The following is an 18,429-nucleotide window of genomic DNA, read 5'->3' as shown; positions in this document are numbered from 1 at the left end:
AGCTTCCTAATATCATAGGAAATGCCTTAAAGAACATCCTCACATCCCTAATTTGTTCTGTAGATGAATTCCCAGGACAGGGGCTACTTAATGATAACATAGAAACATTTCTAAGCCTCTGCAATGCTGCCCATTACCTAGCAAAAGTGTCATTTTTCTGGATTTTATCATCCTCTACTTTTGTTTATTAATTTCTTCAAGACTCTAACCAGGTAACTGCAACTTTGTAAGTGTTGGTTGATTTTACAGGAGGCCCCTGGGTTTAGGAGGGAGCTAAGAGGTCAGGTCCTGTACCATGTGCACAGAGCCTGCCAAAGACAAGCCTGGGGGCCAGAGCCAGGCTTGTTCCTCATGCAGGGTCATCCCACCAAGGCTCAGATGACTGGACATGCATCTTATAAACATCTCAGTGTATATGGAGCCTAATTACACCGAACCTCCATGTTTCCCATTGAATGAGCATTTTTGTTTCCTAGAGAAGATGACACCTTTTCCCGGGCATATGCTCTGCATGTGTGCTCACACCACATGCACCACGCTAACTAGCTGGCACCGCAGGTGTGTCCTGCTACTAGGAGGAGGCAAGGATACTCCAGCCAGGCCTTCTCCCTAGATAGAGAGTCCTAGGGTGTCAAATGAATTTTACAGACCAGTTCCTACTCTGTGCTACTGTTGGGGTACATAGCCGGGCTACAGTAATGGCAGTGAACAAGGCATGTTAATATCACTAAGCTCTGGGAGAGTCTGACTCCATAATGAGAAACAAAATCAACATGGCGGATTCATAAACATGGGACATTGAGAGTGGGAGGGATCGAGTCTGATAGTCACTGTTTTTGGAGTCTCTGGGACAGAAAGCCTGACGATATGGTGTCACGGCACCCGTGTGGCTGTTTGGACACCCCTGGGAACTGCATCCCAGTCTCCCATCCCTCCTCATCTTCACATATGGATCCGCGGACTAGTGGAGAAAGGAAGCCTGCCATCCATTGTTGTCCTGGGGACAGGGAATCGATCCTGGAATGTCCAGAGCCATATAGGTGGCCTTCAAGTGGCAGAGGCCCATGGCAGCTGTGAGTGAGGCAGACATGGTCTGGACGGAGTGACCCTGTTATTTAGAGTCTGTCATTGTGCATTAATGGTTCTCAGGTGGGTCCTCAGGAACACTCGGTCCCACTAGTCTCATTACCAATTTTACAACTGTGTCCTCTCCCCCAGGTGGGGCCTCCAAGCACAGGGACATCTGGCCACTGTTGTAGGAATATTAACCCCAGGTTGAAGTGGGATTGTAAATAATCACCTTTTCTAGACTCTTGTTAAGCGAGTATCCCCAACAGGCATGCATCTAGCCTTGGGGACTGCGCCCAGGCTGTCTTCAGGTTTTCTTGGGAATAATTGGAAATCCACATCTCTGTTTCCCTTAAGGAGAAGTTGCGTCAGTTCATCTGGTTGCGTTCAGTTCCCCTAAGGTTGGTTGGGCTGCACACAGAGCTGCATGCTGGGATGTGTACAGCTGGCTCTGCCGTCTGAGTCCTGACCGTTGGTCTGGGTTTTGCTTCTCTGTGAATATTCTCGCTCAAGTCGCGCTCCATTTCTGCACCCGTGGGGACTGTCACCATGTCAGAACTCATTCTGAGTAAGTTTTGTAGTTTGCTTTTCTGTCTGATAGAACATTACAGAGTGTTTATCCCCCCAGATGGAGTATTGTCTTCCAGGAAAAGGGGACACAAGGGAGCTGGCGTATGTTGTTGCACTGTGACTCTCTATTGTGACCTTTCCACCTTGTGAGCTTGTCTGAACTTGAAGTCCCCTCAGCCAGGACCCAAGAGTAGAAGGATTGGAGTAGCCGTGGTGTTCCATTAGTGTAGACTGGCAGACAGGGTCTAACAGAGAAGGGGCTGAGGAGTGATGGAAAGAGACATCTACTGAGCTCCACCCTTGGTCAATCCTTTCTAGGGATGTAGTGTTCTGCCAGCCTTTCTCATGGAGAGGCAAGGATTAGCAGGTCCCCCTGAACCCGTGTGCTAGGACAAATGTTCGCTGGGATTGCCTGTAAGGGAAGGGGGAGGACTTCTGTGAGTGTGGTTGAAGATGTTGAGCCCTGGATTTATAAGTCTGCACCTTGGTAAAATTGGTTATCAGCATGCCAAGGCTTCTGCTGCCAGCTGGAGGACTTTTTGATGAAAAGCATATTGCTTTCTCAGAGTGTGACCCCTGCAGTGTGTCTTCTGGTGAAACAGTCAAATAGCAAACACCCATGTGTAAGGAAGTGTGTTTGTGAAAAGAACCCAGGGAGCCTGTAGCAATGGCTGTGCTTGTCTTCACTTGGTAGACAATGTGTAGGAAATGGGCCCGGATTAATGAGTTGTTGGGGGGAAACTGTGTTTATATCATTCTTGAACCTCAACATTTTATCTGTTGAGTGAAGACAACTGATCTAAATTTGTCTCTCTGGGATTTACCATGTTCACTAGGAGCTACAAAATAATGAAATGTGAGAAAATACTACGGATAATTCTAAGTGTGTCACGAGATGATAGGGAGCATTCTGGGCTAGAAACGGGGTGCGTGGTTGTTGCAAGTAAGCGGAGCCAATAATACAGACTGTTACACTTATTTATCGAGCATCACCAACTTCACAGGCTACACCAGTCTCTTCAGCTCTCCTTTCACTGGGTCCTCGAGGTCTCACTTGGAGTCGTAACCAGGGCAACTGCAAGTTCTTTGTTCCTTCCTAATCTTATTACCAATGTGCATAATATCAGCCAAATCATGGATCACAGGTCACACGTGGTATATTGATTACGGAAAAGGCTACAAAGGAGTAAAGATGAGTGGAAAGAGTCAATGCAGGTGGTTAGTGTCCTAAAGAAATAAAAATGATCATAGAGATGTGGGGGAAAGGGCGTACAGACAGTGCCAAAGTGGATGGCAGGGAGAGCAGGGAGGATTGCATGGAGCTGAGTCCTGCCTGCCAATCTATTTAGCAGAGGCTGTGAGAAATACGTGGAAGCAGTCACTGACCGAGCTCCAGGTGGGTTTACGCTACTGCACCCTCCTTAACGTGTGTTTGACAGTCTGCCGAGGGAGAGTTGGTAGGTGTGCCCAGCATCTGCTGGCTTAGGCTGTTTGCATAGATAAATGCAAACAGCACACTCCACCTTGAGAGTTATTCTGCACATGGGGTAACTCCCAGCAAGCTGTTCTACACGGAATGGATGGGACAAGCCTCTGGTCGGTGTAGGATGCAGTGGCTCTGCGCAGCGGGCCCTCTCTGCTTTATCAATGACCAGGGCCATCTGCTTGGAGGACAGTCCGCCCTCCTCACCTGAGAAGCAGGCATTGCCCAAGGGAGCCTAGCTCTGCTCTAGATCCCGTTAACAAAGGAGAGAGCAAAATGCAGTAGGGTGTTTCTTTTCCCTTTGAGAAGTTTCATCTTTTGTTTGTTTCTTAAAAAATATAGGTAATGTCAACACCAGATCCCCAAGGGGCTTTTCTTCTTCAAGGCAGGATGGGAGGGGGCAAATATAGGCCACTAAATAGATATCTGGGATATCAGAGAGTGTCTCTGGGTGACATACAGAGGGGAGGGGCAGAGGGTGAAGGGGGACTGGACTGCTTTCAGCAAAGAGCAAAGAATTAGGTGCTTAAAGAAATGGCAGTTTGGAAATGTGAGGACCTCTGACATTGTGGACATCATGCTGCTGAGGTGACGGGGTTCTTCAAGCTCGCTGCACCTTTATTTTATTTTTTTAAGAATATATATAAAAAGACTTAGGAGTTGGGGCCCCATGGAAAAGAATTCCGTAGCAGGGCTCAGATGGCTTCATATGTGCATGTGTGAGGACTTGAACTGAAGTGTGTGTCTGCAACCCCTATGCACAGAATTCATGGGATTCGTGGGAACTGGGGGCCAGCTTGCCTGGTGCTCATGGCTCACTGCTTTTCCTGGGCTCCGACCTCTCACCCACTGCCCTGGAGGATGTGAGGGCTGGAATTTCCTGACATGTGTAAGTTCCATTCAGGAAACCTCCCGTGTGCCTCCCCAGCAGCCCTGCCCCAAAACCAGGGAGGGCAGATCCCGGAAGCGGGGGTTAGCAGATTGTTTCATACAGGGCCAGAGGGTTAACTATTTTGAGCTTTCGCAGACTTGGTTCCTTTGTATATGTTTTGTTTACTTGGTAATCTTTAGAAATATTGTGTGTATACTTGTCAGTGTGTGTATGTGTGTGAGAGAGACAGACAGAGAGACAGAGAGACAGAGAGACAGAGACAGAGAGAGAGACAGAGAGTATTTGACAATGGGTGTCTTCTGTATTTCTCTGTCATCACCATCATCATATGTGCGCACACACGTGCACACATGCCATGGTGTACCCATGGAGGTCAGAGGACAACATTTGGAAGTCTGTCTCTTCCCATCCTGGGTCCTAGGATTAAACTCGGGTTGTCAGGCTTGTGCAGCAAGTGGCCGTACCTGCTGAGGCCTCTTGCCATCCCGGTCTACTTTGTTATTATTGTGTCTTTGTTGGCGTTTTTGGCTTGCTAGTATGTCTGTGCACCATGTGTGTGCAGTGCCCTCAGAGGCCAGAAGAGGGTGTCAAATCCCCTCGGACCAGAGATGCCACATGGGTGCTAGGGATGGAACCTAGTCCTCTGGAAGAGTAGCCTGCTCTTTGCTGCTGAATCATAGCATTTCCAGCCTAGTGCCCCATCTGCATGACCCCAAGTCTTTAGTAAGAGAGGAGCAGCCTTCAGAAGAGGACACGGATGTTCCCAAACCCCTGTAAGTAGCAGGGATGCCCCTGATTCTATCCCAGCCTGCTGGGGATGGCAGCAGAGTTCTTCCTCGGGCTTCTGTGTCGCTCTGGGACTCAGCCTTTCTCACATACCATCTCCTGATGTCAGCTATTCTTTCAGAGTGTCTGTAGAACAGAACTACTTGCCATGGGCTCTGATTACCATGGTGCCTGTGGGGATACTCTCCCCACTTCCCAGCGTCTTACCTGGACTTTTCCCCAGTCAGCCACTGGGCAAGGCAAGCAGATGTCTTCAGGGACGGACTCCCGTCTTAACACACTGTCAATGCATCTGTCTGTTCCTTTCTCCTAAGCTGAAGCTTTAAAGTGCAAGCCCAGCATGCCCAGGGGCATTCCTGTCTATCATTTGGGTCTTTTACACATGTCTATGATCTTAGTTGGTCACACCCAGGAATGACCTACACTGCTCAGGAATGGGCTCACCCCCTCTAATGAATATGTATGTACAGGTCCCTTGAATAAAATCGCCATGCCTCCTTCATTCCAGAGGACATGGCTGTAGAAGACACTTCCTTTTCCCTTGCCCGCTGGCATGCTTCTAAGTCTTGACTCTGCTTATGCTACTTTTTCACTCACCGAACGGCAAACCCACTGCATCCGGTTACGCCTTCGTCTCCCATCAAAAACACCCTTCCCCGTGATGCCTTGTCATTCTCCCTGGTGGACGCACGGCCCGGGGTTGTGGTCTCCACCCAGAATTCCATCCCTTTCCGCTTCACCAGCAGATGAGCTGCATGATTTTCAAATTTTTATCATTGTTGTCTATCGTAGAGTGTGAGAGTTCCTAGAGGGGGAATATGTCTGTTTTGTTGCCTCTCATCATTTCTAGAGGCCGATTCAGGGTCTGGGCCGGGAAAACACTCTCCTGATAGAGTTGTTGGGGTCAGAGCCCCGCCCCGGAAGCCCTGAGCGGGGCTCTGTCACTCATTCTCAGCATGCTAATTAAAGAGACAAATAATCATGAAAATCGGAGACAGACTTGTTCCCTGTGGCCACATTGGGAAGAGGCACAAATAAAGGGGTCCATCTTCAGATACCTGACATGAGGTTTAGGTTCAGAAGAGGGCAAGCGATACCTGTAACCAAGCAGTCCTGGTTGAGGTGTGGTGGTCCTGCCCATTGTTGACTCCTCATTGTCTGGGCTCCTGCAAGGTGGTCTGGGTGAACTGTGAGCGACCTTGAGAAGACACATTTCTCCTCAGGCTGGTTCTAGGCATCAGCCTTTTCCTTCTCCAGTTGTGAGACTCCTAGGGAAATTCCAGTTTCTTGGGGGCCACTTTTCAATGGGCTATCAGTCGCTTGCCTCTTTTTAAAGTGTTTCTGCTCCCTGTAGGAGAGTTGTACTTTGGAACGATTAGTGGACGAGCACCTTCTGTGGCAGAGCGTGTAAGCTCGGCGCCTTCTTTAGTTTTGTTCCACTTTTATTTTTTTATATTTTAACTTGGCACCAAAGCTGTACAAATGGATGGGATGCCCGGATAAGTATGCCATGCCTGTGGATGCCGTGCGATGTTTGGGCCAGGGGCCTCCAATGCCAGTTCTCATGGCAAAACACTTGCTACATGCTTGAGGATAGAGGCGTAAGAGCACACAAATGTGTTTGACTGCTGTGGATATTGCTCTATATAAATAAAACACTGATGGCCAGTGACCAGGCAGGAAGTAGGTGGGACAAGGAGAGAGGAGAATTCTGGGAAGGGGAAGGCTGAGGAGGGAGACACTGCAGCCACCGCCAGGACAAGCAGCATGTAAAGACTCTGGTAAGCCACCAGCCACGTGGCAAGGTATAGATTTATAAAAATGAATTAATTTAAGATAAAAAAAACAGCAAGAAGCCTGCCACGGCCATACAGTTTATAAGTGATATAAGCATCTGAGTGATTATTTTATAAGTGGATTGTGGGACTGCGGGGCTTGGGGATCCTGGAGAGAAGCCCTCCAGCAACATTTGACCATGTTTATATTGATTATTCCCTTACCTCTGGGCCTCTGCATAGTTCTGAACACATGGTGATGCTGGAAGATAAGGTGGCTTTACAAAAGGGACTGTTTTTGGCCCCCCCCCCAAAAAACCCACTAACTCTTCCTTTGGGCTTGCAAACAGCCAATGGATCTCCAGCACCAAGGCACAGTTGGCTTCTCTGCCTTCATTTATGTCTGTCTCCTTTGCCCTAAACCTCAGGTTAGTTCTTGCTCAACTCTGCAGGAGGTTGCTCCGCAGGTCTCTGCAGGAGACCCCGGCTGCTGCCAGGGTCCTCCTGAAACTGGTGATCTTCCCCCAAGGCTGGAGATGCAAACCTGAGAGCAACGAGGTTGTTCCAACAGGTAGCTGCCAGCTTTTATTCACAACATCCTGTTCCAGACCCCTGGAGTGGTGCCTAGAAGGCTTTAGTCATTGTCTGCACCTTCTAAGAACAGGAGGCCTTTGTAGACATCACCCTAGCAAGACTGCTTGGGGGGGGGCAGAAAGCAGCCCCCATACCTCCACATCCCACACATTAATTTCTCACTGCTGTGGCAAAATACTGAATAGAAATAACTTAAGGAATGTGGAGTTTATTTTGCATCACAGTATGATGAGTCAGTTGAGTGTTCTCAACCTGTAGGTCCTGACCCTTTGGGGGAGCGTCAAATGACCCTTCCACTGGGGTCACCTAAGGCCATTGTATGATTCATTACAGTATCAAAATTACGGTTATGAAGTAGCAACAAAGATAATTGTATGGTTGCGGGGAGAGGCGCCACAACAGATGGAGCGGTATTAAAGGGTCACAGCATGAGGAAGGTTGAGACCCACTGGGGCAGTCCATCGTGGTGGGTAAGTTATTACAGCGGGCCTGTGAGGGTCTCAGTATAAATTTCAAATTCTCTGGCAAAATTGTGTCAGGTAGACGGATGCTGCTCTGTAACAAAATAACAGCAAATGTAACAGCCCTCGGGGCCCTCCCCTGTCATTTGGTCCCCCGCCCTCGGCCTCCTGATGAGATTTGCCAAGCCAGGTGCTCTGACCAGAGTAGGCAGAGAGTGCCCTTCCACTGTGCTCTGTGGGTGACTCCTGGCCTTGTTTGGCCTTCGTAATTCTTCATCCTCAATACCGCTCCAAGCGTCCAAGATGCCTAATGCCCTTTGCTTAATACCTGCTGATGAGTAAGTGGAAGAACGACGTCTATGCAAGTGGAGGAAGAAGAGGAGAAGAGTTTGCTGGGCATAGTGGTCCATACCTGTTGTCTCAGAGAGATGGGAGACGAAGGCAGGAGGATCCAGGGTTCAGGGTTCTCCTTAGCTATAATATATAGTGGGTCCCAAGCCAACCTGGACTGCATGAGAACCTGTCTCTGTCTCTCTCTGTGTCTCTCTCTGTGTCTCTCTGTCTCTTTTTCTCTCTCTGTCTCCGTCTCTCTCTCTGTCTCTCTCTCTGTCTCTCTCTCTGTCTCTCTCTGTCTCTCTCTGTCTCTCTCTCTCTGTCTCTCTCTGTCTCTCTCTGTCTCTCTGTCTCTCTGTCTCTCTCTCTCTCTCTCTCTCTCTCTCTCTCTCTCTCTCTCTCTCTCTCTCTCTCGGAACTGTGAGGTTGCAGTTTCAGGAGGCTTGGAAGGCACACAGTGTGGAATGTGAGGTTGATTGAATAGAAGACAGACAGCTCAGACCATAAGAATATATCCATTTGACCCTGACCTGTTACCTGAGTTGATGTTTTGCAAAGTGTATCTTGTCTTCATCTCCTCTCCCTTTGAGATGATTCCCGCTTTCTATGAGGAGCACGGTCACATGACTCCAGGGAGGCCAGAAGCTGAGTATTTCACAGCTCTGAGAAGATTTTGGCTTTGAGGAATGGAGCCCTCCCCAGCCAGCCTTGCTGGTTCCACCCGAGGCCACTGGTTTGTGAAGAAGGTACAGGCGCAGCTCCAGGTTCTCATGGTCACCGGTTCCCAAAGCTGAGGTTAAACCTGAGTTTTTTTCTGAGTCTTCTTGGAGTCCTCTCTCACCCTGATTACCTCCTCTCCACTGGGCTGCCGCCATTCAGTTCTGTTCTTCTCACTCAAAGGACAGAGGAGCTCCCGACCCAGAAGTTTCCCAGGCTTGTTGCCCTGGCAGCGGGGCTTCTGTTCCTACCCAGATGGAAACAACTATTGTGCTCCCCTGCTGGGCTGGCCACAGGCCTGTTCTAGACCACCGCTCACAAACACCCAGTTCAAGGAACCACAGAAGCTGCAGATGAGGAGAGCAAACACCCTTCCCCCACCCTACAAACGGCTCTTTGTGCAGCCCAGAGTGCTCCAAGTCCTATCACTCCGGGCTTTGCATAGCTGTGCCCGCGTTCTCCTGCCAACGTCTCTGTGTGTCATTATCTGAAAATAAAGCGGAGCAGAGGGGAAGGTGCTGTGCCCCCCCCCACCCCGGTCTGAAATAATACACCAAGGGCCGTTTATTCCCCAACACGTGGAATCGATGCTGAGGAGATTCTCTCTGGAAGCCGAGGTGAACCAGAGAACCCCCTTCAACCTCAAACATGTAATGACTCAATGCTTGATGTTTAAAGTGCTGCTCTCTGGTCGCCGAGTGTCATTTTTAGTCTGAGTACCACGAACTGCTGTTGAAATAATTAGCACTGTATGTGTTCCTTTCCATTTTGTTCCTGGACATGGGTCACGGAGCTCAGCTGTCTTTGGCCTTCTGTGGGAAATAAGCAGTGATGATAACGACACCAAACATGAATTTTTTTTTTGTTTGTTTTATTTTTGAGATTGTAGTATTTCATGCTCTCGGAATTCCTTGGTTGCCCATAGTTCTTTGTGTAGTGTTAGAGCCTTGTGGGTTTTCCCTTCCTGCTTTGTCATATTGGTTGCTATTATCCTTTTCAGCTCATATTAGGTGGTCACGTTGGTGGGAATTTATGGGCACAGGCTCTAACATCACTAGGAGACAGTCTCACAGCAAACTCCCTGACCTCTGGTCTCTGGCTTTTACAGTCCTTCACCTCCTCTTCTGCAGTGTTTCTGCTGAGCCTGGGCTTCAGGAGGTGATTTATGGATGTATCTGTGGGACTGGACTCCACAACTCTGAATTTTGATTGGCTGTGCTTCTGTGTTTTCAAGGAGACGTTTCCTTGATGAGGCAATGAGGACTATATTAATCTGTCAATATAGGAACAAATATTTAGAGAATATATGTTGGGGGATTTGTTAAAGTTGTAGGTTCTCATTCTAGATCCATGGCTTCACTAGCCCTGGGTAGTCGGCTAGGATTCCTGTATCAGGCAAGATTTCCTCCTTGAGTGGATCTTAAATCCAATTAGAGAGTTGTTGGTTACTGACAAGGTATGTGCACTGCTACTGGACCCTTGGGGTTATTGTGCCATACTTGCTGGTGGTTCACAGATGTCATAGCTGAAGATGACAGTTCATTGTTTAGCTCCTTTGGAAGCTTGCAAGGCACCTTCTGGTACCATGAAAGCTAGTCCTTAGGGAGGGGGGACCTCTGGTCCCTGTGTCTGAAGCAATAGAAATTTATCTGCCACCTCTGGGGGGCCACCAAGGACAACAGCAGTACTCGACCATGCCCAACCGTGGGGGGGTGTCGAGAATTTTTGTCACTAATGTTTTGGGAGTCTCTTGGATAACCCTGACCAACAACTCAAGGCTTCTGTTGCCTGGTGTTAGGGTTTGTATTAGATGGTTTGGCCTGTTGGAGGGACCTTTGTCATCCCAAATCAGAAAGTTTTATTTAAACTATATGTGTCTGTTTATATACACATTTAAATGAATTAGAGGGAGGTTTTTCCGTAAGTAGTTAACAGTTATGATTATTTAGGACTTTCCAGACATCCTTACTGGTATTTTACATTTCTCCTTTCTTCTTCTGCATTTCTCTCCTTCTTTCCTCTCTATTGCTTCATGTATTTTCTTTAGGTTTGGTTTGTTGGGTATAATTTTTTTAGGCTGCTTATATCATGGTTAAGTTTTCCTTTTGCCTTCAATTCCTTAGCAGATAGTTTTGCTGGGTATATTGGTCTAGGCTGGCCATGGTTAGCAGTTTTGCTGAGTTATATTAGTCTAGGCTGACTGTTGTAGTATTTTAGGACTTGGAAGGCATCTTTTGACTTTCAAAGTTTTCATTGAGAAATCAGCTGTTACCCTGAGGGTTTTCTTTCATATGGCACTCGCATTTTTTTTTGTTTTTGTTTTGTTTGTTTGTTTTTCTCTTGCAGCTTTCAAGAGGAAAAAAAATACTTTCAGTGCTGTGCTGGCTAGTTTTATGTCAACTTGACACAAGCTAGAGTCATCAGAGAGGAGGGAGCCTCAGTTGAGAGCATGCCTCCAAAAGATAGGGCTGTAGGCAAGCCTATAGGGCATTTTCTTAACTAGTGACTGGTAGGAGAAGGCCCAGTCCACTGTGGGTGGTGCCATCCCTGGGCTGGTGGTTCTGGGTTCTAAAAGAAAGCAGGCTGAGCAAGCCATGGGAAGCAAGCCAGTAAGCAGCACCCCTCCATGGCCTCTGCATCAGCTCCTGCCTCCAGGTTCCTGCCCTGCTTGAGTTCCTGTCCTGACTTCTTTTGATGACTAATGGTGCTGTGGAAGTGTAAGCCCAGTAAGCCCTTTTTCTCCTGGAGTTGCTTTTGGTCATGGTGTTTCACCATAGCATAGAAACTCTAACTAGGACAAATAAACTTTCTTTGTTATGTATGTGAAGTGTTCTCACTGTGATATGTCATGGAGATTTTCTTTTTCCTGTCTTGTCTGCTTCATGTTCTGTGTCCTTCTTGGATCTGCATGGGCATGTCTTCTCTTAGTTTGGGGACTTTTTTGCCTATGGTTTTCTTGAAGATCTGGTCTGTGTCACTGACTTGAGGTTCTTCTCCCTCATCTAGGCTTGGTTTTTTCGTCCTGTCCCACATTTCCTGTACGTTCCTTTCCTGTGTTTTGTTTTGTTGTTTTAATTCCTATCCCTTGCTTATTTGGTCTAGGTTCTCTCTTTCATCTCTGAATATATATTCTATTTTCTACTTGATTAATTCTGCTTGTAGGACCTTTCCTTTGAGATTCCTGGTTGTTACTGGGTTTTTCAACTCCGTCTCCATTTCATCTTGAGTCCTCTGCAGTGTTTGTATTGTCTGATTGAATTCCATTCCCAAGTCTTTGTCATTTTCACCAGCCCCACAGGTTTTTTTTTTTCTTTTTGTCGGCGTGGGGAGCATCACTCAGACATTAGTTCTCCTTGATTTAATTGAGTTGTTACTTAGTGTCTTCTTTACTCTCCTTGAATTCTTTGATGAAATGTATTGTTGTTCATTTAAATTCTGTGTCCCGGGGCTTATCTAGGTAATTCTCCTTGGCTGAGCACAAGCTATAGCGATCCGCTCCCTCCAGCTATGTGCAACTGTTTCCAATTAGTCTGTTTCTATTTTGAATGCACTCGTGGGTCAGAACCCCCACGGTCTAATCCACCCTGGGATGGCCCTCACAGATACACTGGGAGGCTTGGTTTCTCAATCTCCTGTGAGTCTCTCAATCTCCAGGTCTGAAGTCGAGATTAACCATCATGATGCTTCCTCAAGCTGGCCTGCTGGAGGCTCAGGCTGGTCTTGGACATTTCTCCAAAGGCTGTTCTAGAAGGCTTTCTTTCTGTGTGTGGCTGTCCCTTTGTTTTTATTACCTCCTGTGGGCAACAGCAGCTCTGAAAACCACATGGACATTTTTTTTTTTTTTTTGTGGCGCTGATGATGCAGGTACAGATCTCTGACCACTCAAGTGGAGGGGAACTGTGGTCTGTGAACAGTCCCCTGCCACGGTTCTGTATCAATGTACACCCCATCCAGCCCCCCACCCACCCATCTCAGTGTCCAGTCGCAGCTGCTGTTGTGTCCTTGAGTTCCTAATGACGGACCTGTGACCTCACCTGGACAGGTGTGTGTTAAAGGTACTCCATGGCACTGGCTGTCTTTTTAGTGAGTGGTCTAGGCCCAACCCTGAGCCCTGTGGCAGGTGGGCAGGCTCCCTCTTTGGTCCTTTGCTCTTGGGTCTGCCCGGCTCTCCCAGTGCAACACCTTAATTTAGGGATGGGCTTTATGGTGCAAAGCCGTACTGGGGAGCTGTCTTCTTACAGAAGGTATTTCACATTCCAGTTGAGATCCCCAACATAGAGCCATGTTGCATGTATCATACATTACTCATTACCATATCAAAACCTTAATGAGCAGGATCATTCAAAATCCACTAAGAGACCTATAAACTTTGTTTCCTCTAGATTTTTTTCAGATTTTAGTGTCATCTTGGGAAAACCCTAGCTTAGAATGTCCTCATTCTCCCCTTTTGAGTCTACATTTCTGGGATGGGGGATGGAGGGCTTTTAAAAATATACTTCATTTGGTACAATTTAGGTTGAGATTGGTAGGTTTGGATCTAGAGGTAGAAAACGGTCAATGATAGAACAGAGGGTTCCCCAACACACACACACACACACACACACCACATGCACACACACACCACATGCACACACACACACTTCCTCCTGTGATATTATCATGGTCAACAAACCTATACATTCCTCACTGAAACCTTCCCGTTATTCAGACTTCCTTTACTTTAACCCAGAATCCTACCTTACCTTCCAGGGTCAGAGTCACTCACACTTGCATGGTTTCAAGGAAGACACTGGCAGTTTTGAGGATGATTGGCAAGACTGGTGAGGATTCTCTAGAATATTTCTGAACCACTGTGTGCAGCGTTCTTCCCCCTGTAAGACTGGGGTTGTAAGTTTAAGGAGAGAGCCACGAGGCAAAGTGTCAATCTCCCCCAACCCAGTCAGGGGTGCACACTGTCACCTTGCCTGACCTCTGTGACACCCACAGTGTGTCTCCAGCAGAGACAGTGTGACATCACCCTGCCTGCCACCCTGCTCCCTGTACCCCTGGGCAGGTGGTCTCTGTGTGCAGCCCACCTGAGTCTGAATTGTGCTCCATCTACCCAGGGGAAGTAGCTACAGAGGCCAGCAGAACTTTCTCACACAAGATATGTGTCTTTTCTCTTTTTTTTTTATTTTGAGACAGGGTCTCTCTGTGTAGCTTAGCCTGATCTAGAAGTCACTGCCCTCCTGACTGTCTCCCCAAGCAGTGGTGTGCCAGCATGGACTGTCCCCAGCTTGAGATTTGTGTCAGATTCCCTTCAGCTGTTTATCTGTTTAGTATTTTTTTTTTGGTAGCTGCAAGGGCATTAGTTTTGTATTTGGGGGGGTCACAGTTCAACAGCTGCTCAGAGCGCTCAGATGTTGGCTCATTCAACTTTTGGGTGGCTTTGCACATCGCTAATGCAAGTGGATTGTTTTGAGCATGTCCCTGTTTTGTGGCACCATGGGGTTTTCCATGCATCTCAGAACCCCCTTTTGTCTCTGTTAGAATCAGCCACGTATCCTATACCTGCTGGTTTATTAAACTGGACCACGTTAGTTATTGGACTGAGGATCTGGGCATGGCATGTATTTTGTATAGAGTCCCATTCCCTCCGTATCCTCTCAGCTGGTGTACAAGGAGCACACGCACACATACCAACCAGTGTGTGTGCCAGCATGTCACCTAGAAATGCTTCCCATCTGCTTCTATAGTAAGCTGAACCTGAGTTTCTACTTAAGTTCCCAGTTCTGTTCTGTTATCCCGGGATCTCCAGCCTCTTTGCCTTGCTTATCTTTAGGGGTGCCTTGAGTTCAGTGCAGATGAGGAAGTGATGAATGAGAAAGATCAGCACAGTTTCTTGAGCAGCCATGTGCTTATGTGCACACATGTAAAGGCCACCAGGGCCCTTAGGGTCTCCCGATCTGTCACTTCCCACTCCGTTCCCTTGAGATGGGGTCGTTCACCGAACCGAGTTCCTCACTTGATGACGAGGCTTGTGACCAGGGAAGCTGAGGTTCCCTTTTGGGGTGCTTAGTCTCATCAACGACATAATTTAGAAATAGACTCACAAAGCAAAGGACAGTTTCCTTAGAGCCTAAGAGAAGCTGCTGGGAAAAAGAGACTGAGAGAAAGCCCTGTCATTTCTGTGAGGCATGGAAAAGAAACAGCTTATTAAGAAAGAAAAGGGTATCCCCAAGAATGGGTTTTCCTACTGATAGGAGAAAAGTACCCCCAAAGTATCCAGCCAGGTGGCAGTATATTATCTTTCACAGCCTTTGTAGGTCATAGGCTGTGTGTCGAGCATGCACGCCCTGTTCACTGGATGATGCCACTGGAAAGAAGGGCTTCGACTCTTCCACACACTGCCTTCTTTCACGTGCTAGTCTTGAGGTAGCTGTTTTCGTTTCAGCTCTCCTATCCCCCCAGACTGGCTGGACAGCCATCCCCAGGGATCCCCCTCCAGTGCTGGGGTTACCGGTGGGGACAGGCTTCTAATGTAGGTATTGGGGACTCCAGGCTCAGGTTCTTATGTTTGTGTGTCAAGTGTTCTTGCCCACTGAGCCATCTCCCCAGCTCCCATTGTCTTTTATATCTTTGATTATTATAATTATGGACTACCTGCCTATGGAGAGCCCAGTCTAGAAGAATGGATCAAAACACTGACCATTGCATAATCTCACTTGAAGGTAAGGAGAGAAACTGACAGGTGTCATAGAATTCTGATATGACACCTAACTAGAAAGAGTCCTGGTAAAGAGTGGTTGGACATTACTATGTATATTTGGCTCAGTGCCTGGAACCCTGAGCCTGTGTGGACCTTGGGTCATGTGGATGTGAGTGGGGACTCTCATATGAAATGATGCTGACTGGTGGTGTACAGGCTCTATGGTGAGTCCCTAGCTCCTGAAAACCCCTGACAGAACAGCCTACTGTGGCTGCACTCACCAGTTTCTGACTTAGTAGATCTGGGTTGGAGATTAACAAAACACTGGACAAAAGCAACTCAAGGAAGAGAGATTGTATTTTGGCTCATAGTTCAAGGGTGCAGTCTATGATGGGGTTGCAGGCGTAGCAACCAAAGTCACATCACATCCACAGTCAGGAAGTAGAGAGTGAATGCTGGTGCTAATTCTCTTTCTTTGTCCAGTCCAGACTCTGGGTTCATTGAGCGGCACTGCCCACAGTTGGGATCTTCCTACCTCCATTAACCTAATCTAGATAATCGCTCACAGGATGCCAGAAGCTTGTCGGCTAGGGATGGTGGGTCCTGTCAAATTGATCTCACAGGTTCTCAGGGGTGGTGGCTGCGGCTGCGGCTGCTGCTGTTCCAGAGTGAGAGAGCACCATGGGGCACACATCAGAGAGAGAAAAGAGGAGATAGCTGAGGACTCAGAGACGTCATGGGAGCTCTGGAAAGCACCAGGCACAGAAGCTGAGCACAGGGGGCAGCTGGAGTTTAGAGCAGTGGTGAGTGGGGGTTGGCAAGGGAGCTTGATTAGGAGGGAGAAACATGGCCTGGTTTGAGAAGGCCATGAGATAAGGGGGAGATAACAGTGCCCTTTTCTGTCCCTTCCCCAGCTTTGCTGTGAAGATGTTTGGGGGGCGGAGCCTGCAGATGAGTTGGCTCTGGCAGACATTCCCATCAGCCTTCTGTGAGCGTGCTACATGTCTTGCATGGTGGGCCGTTTGTCTCTTTCAACTCTTTCTTGCCCTCGAGTCCATTCCTGTCCCACCACAGGGCCCAGCCCTTTGCATAAATTCAGTTGCGCCTAATAAATATCTTGTCCTACAAACATTTCGAATTACTTGAATCAGGCTTGTAATTGACCAGACACCCCCCTTAAAATAGTCTGTTTTCCTAGGACTTGACATTCACATTAGGAAAACAAAGACTTTTCCTTTTTTCTTCTTTCATGGTGCCTTGTGATTCTCTTAGCAAATTCCTATTGTAAGTTTGCAGCTGTGCAGTGCTTACAAAAATCATATTCAGGCCATCCTGTGCGTGCACGCGCGCGCAAAAGCCCCGATGGACTCACACAATATTGGCATTTTTCTTGTGTCCTGTTGTTGTTGCTATTGGAAGCGTGGTTTTGTGTATAGTTCAAAGTCTATATACTCAACAGGAAACAATACAGAAGTGGTAAATCAGATGGGAATCTGACTTCCTTTGAAGTTGCTTATGTGGAAGGGGCAGAGGCAGGGGCAGGGGCAGAGGTAGGGGCAGAGGCTGACCTGTCCCATGCCCAGTGCCGTGGGAAGCCTCATTGTCTAGGGGGCAAGTGGAGAGCATGGACAAGCCAGAGAGGAAGCCAGACAGTTCAAGCCCTCCCAGCTGCTCCAAGGGAGGCTGTAAACAGGAAGAGGAGCCGGGTGCTGAAGCTGGGGAGGGGAGGCAAGTCTTGGGAACAACAGCTAAGATGGGGTAGGGCAGTGGCCTGGGACAGAGGCCGCGGAGGATGCAGGAAGTTGCTCTACCCCAGGCCAGAGCCTATAGAGGGTGTGGGTGTGGGAACTCGGGTCTCTGTGGATTCAGTTGAGCTCTACTTGTCTGCATTTGGTAACCCACCCGGGCTGGTGATGTTCCATCTTGTATGGTGATGGGCCATACTGTACAGCTCATGACCAAGCAGGGCTCTGGTGTTTGCTTCTTGCCAAGGTCCCAGCTGCTGGATGGAATGTCCTGGAAGGGCCTCTTGTCTGGTCCCCTTCTCTGCTGTTACCTTTTCTTCCCCTTGCGGACTTAAGGCAGACTTGATGGGTTGTTTTTCACGTTCTTTGACCTGACATGTGTAAATGACTCCTGCTTACCAAGCTGGCATTGTCTGTCTTCTCGATCTGCAATTCAATGTGTGTCGTGACTGTACATGGGTTTTACAAGAAGATACGAGGTTTCTGTCACCTAATATGTGACAGAGCATTGAACCCGGGCTCATTGAATTCCTCCCCGGGGAGTGCCCTACCACAGTGCTTTGCAAAAATCGGGACCCCGTGCCTATCTGACATTGTCAGCAGCAACCTTTCCCCCTGCCTCCACCCTCCAGGACCAAGAAATCAGTTAGCAGAGGCTGCTCCCTGGGGACATTTCCAGCCCTCAGCTTGAGGGGGTCTTGTTAAGGTTTGTGAACCCTTTAGGACTAGTGACCCTTCTTAATCAAAACCCAGTCACTTTGTACAGTGTGAAGTATAAACCTGTAAAACAAAATTAGGGATTTAGACAGGAAAAAAAATGCAGAGAGCTATAAAACAAGCAAGTAATTAGCAAACTATGCTCTAGGATCTCTAGACCTAAAAAAAAAAGGTTGGCATTTGAATAATAATAATAAAAATAAACTTTTGTTTTTTATTCTTTTTGCTCTTTTTTGGGGGGCCACATAAACCACACATGGAGACTTAGTCTTACTTATGAATGCCCGACTTTAGCTCAGCTTGGTTTCTAACCAGCTTTCCTTAACTTCAATTATCCCATCTACCTTTTGCCTCTGGGCTTTTCCTGTTCTCTTAATTCTGTAAATCTTACTCTTGCTCCGTGGCTTGCTGTGTAGCTGGGTGGCTGCACCTGATGTCCTCCTCCTTCTCTGGCTCTTTCTTCTCCTCCCAGTTTTCTTCTATGTATTCTCTCTGCCAGCCCCACCTTTCCTTTCTCCTGCCTTGCTATTGGCTGTTCAGTTCTTCGTTAGACCAATCAGGTGTTTTAGACAGGCAGGCACAGTAACACAGCTTCATAGA

General features: G+C 47.8%; 1 protein-coding gene across 8 annotated transcripts in view; it reads left to right on the top strand.

The window, feature by feature from the left end:
- Rnf144a (ring finger protein 144A) overlaps positions 1–18,429 on the top strand; it is a 117,850-nt gene that overhangs the window by 58,148 nt on the left and 41,273 nt on the right. Inside the window, exons 1-2 of one of the 8 annotated variants that reach the window (XM_076559260.1) lie at positions 13,640–13,825; positions 15,311–15,389. The exons of 6 other annotated variants lie outside the window; for them this stretch is intronic. In XM_076559260.1, coding sequence (XP_076415375.1) covers positions 15,350–15,389 — 40 coding nt within the window. In that variant the 5' untranslated portion in view covers positions 13,640–13,825; positions 15,311–15,349. Of the gene's footprint in view, positions 1–13,639; positions 13,826–13,865; positions 15,390–18,429 lie in introns of those variants that run through there. One more of the 8 variants, XM_076559261.1, reaches the window with a different exon arrangement.

The sequence above is a fragment of the Peromyscus maniculatus genome, chromosome 22 (genome assembly GCF_049852395.1).
Source record: "Peromyscus maniculatus bairdii isolate BWxNUB_F1_BW_parent chromosome 22, HU_Pman_BW_mat_3.1, whole genome shotgun sequence".
Classification (NCBI taxonomy): domain Eukaryota; kingdom Metazoa; phylum Chordata; class Mammalia; order Rodentia; family Cricetidae; genus Peromyscus; species Peromyscus maniculatus.
This window is presented reverse-complemented; position numbering and strand designations above follow the sequence as displayed.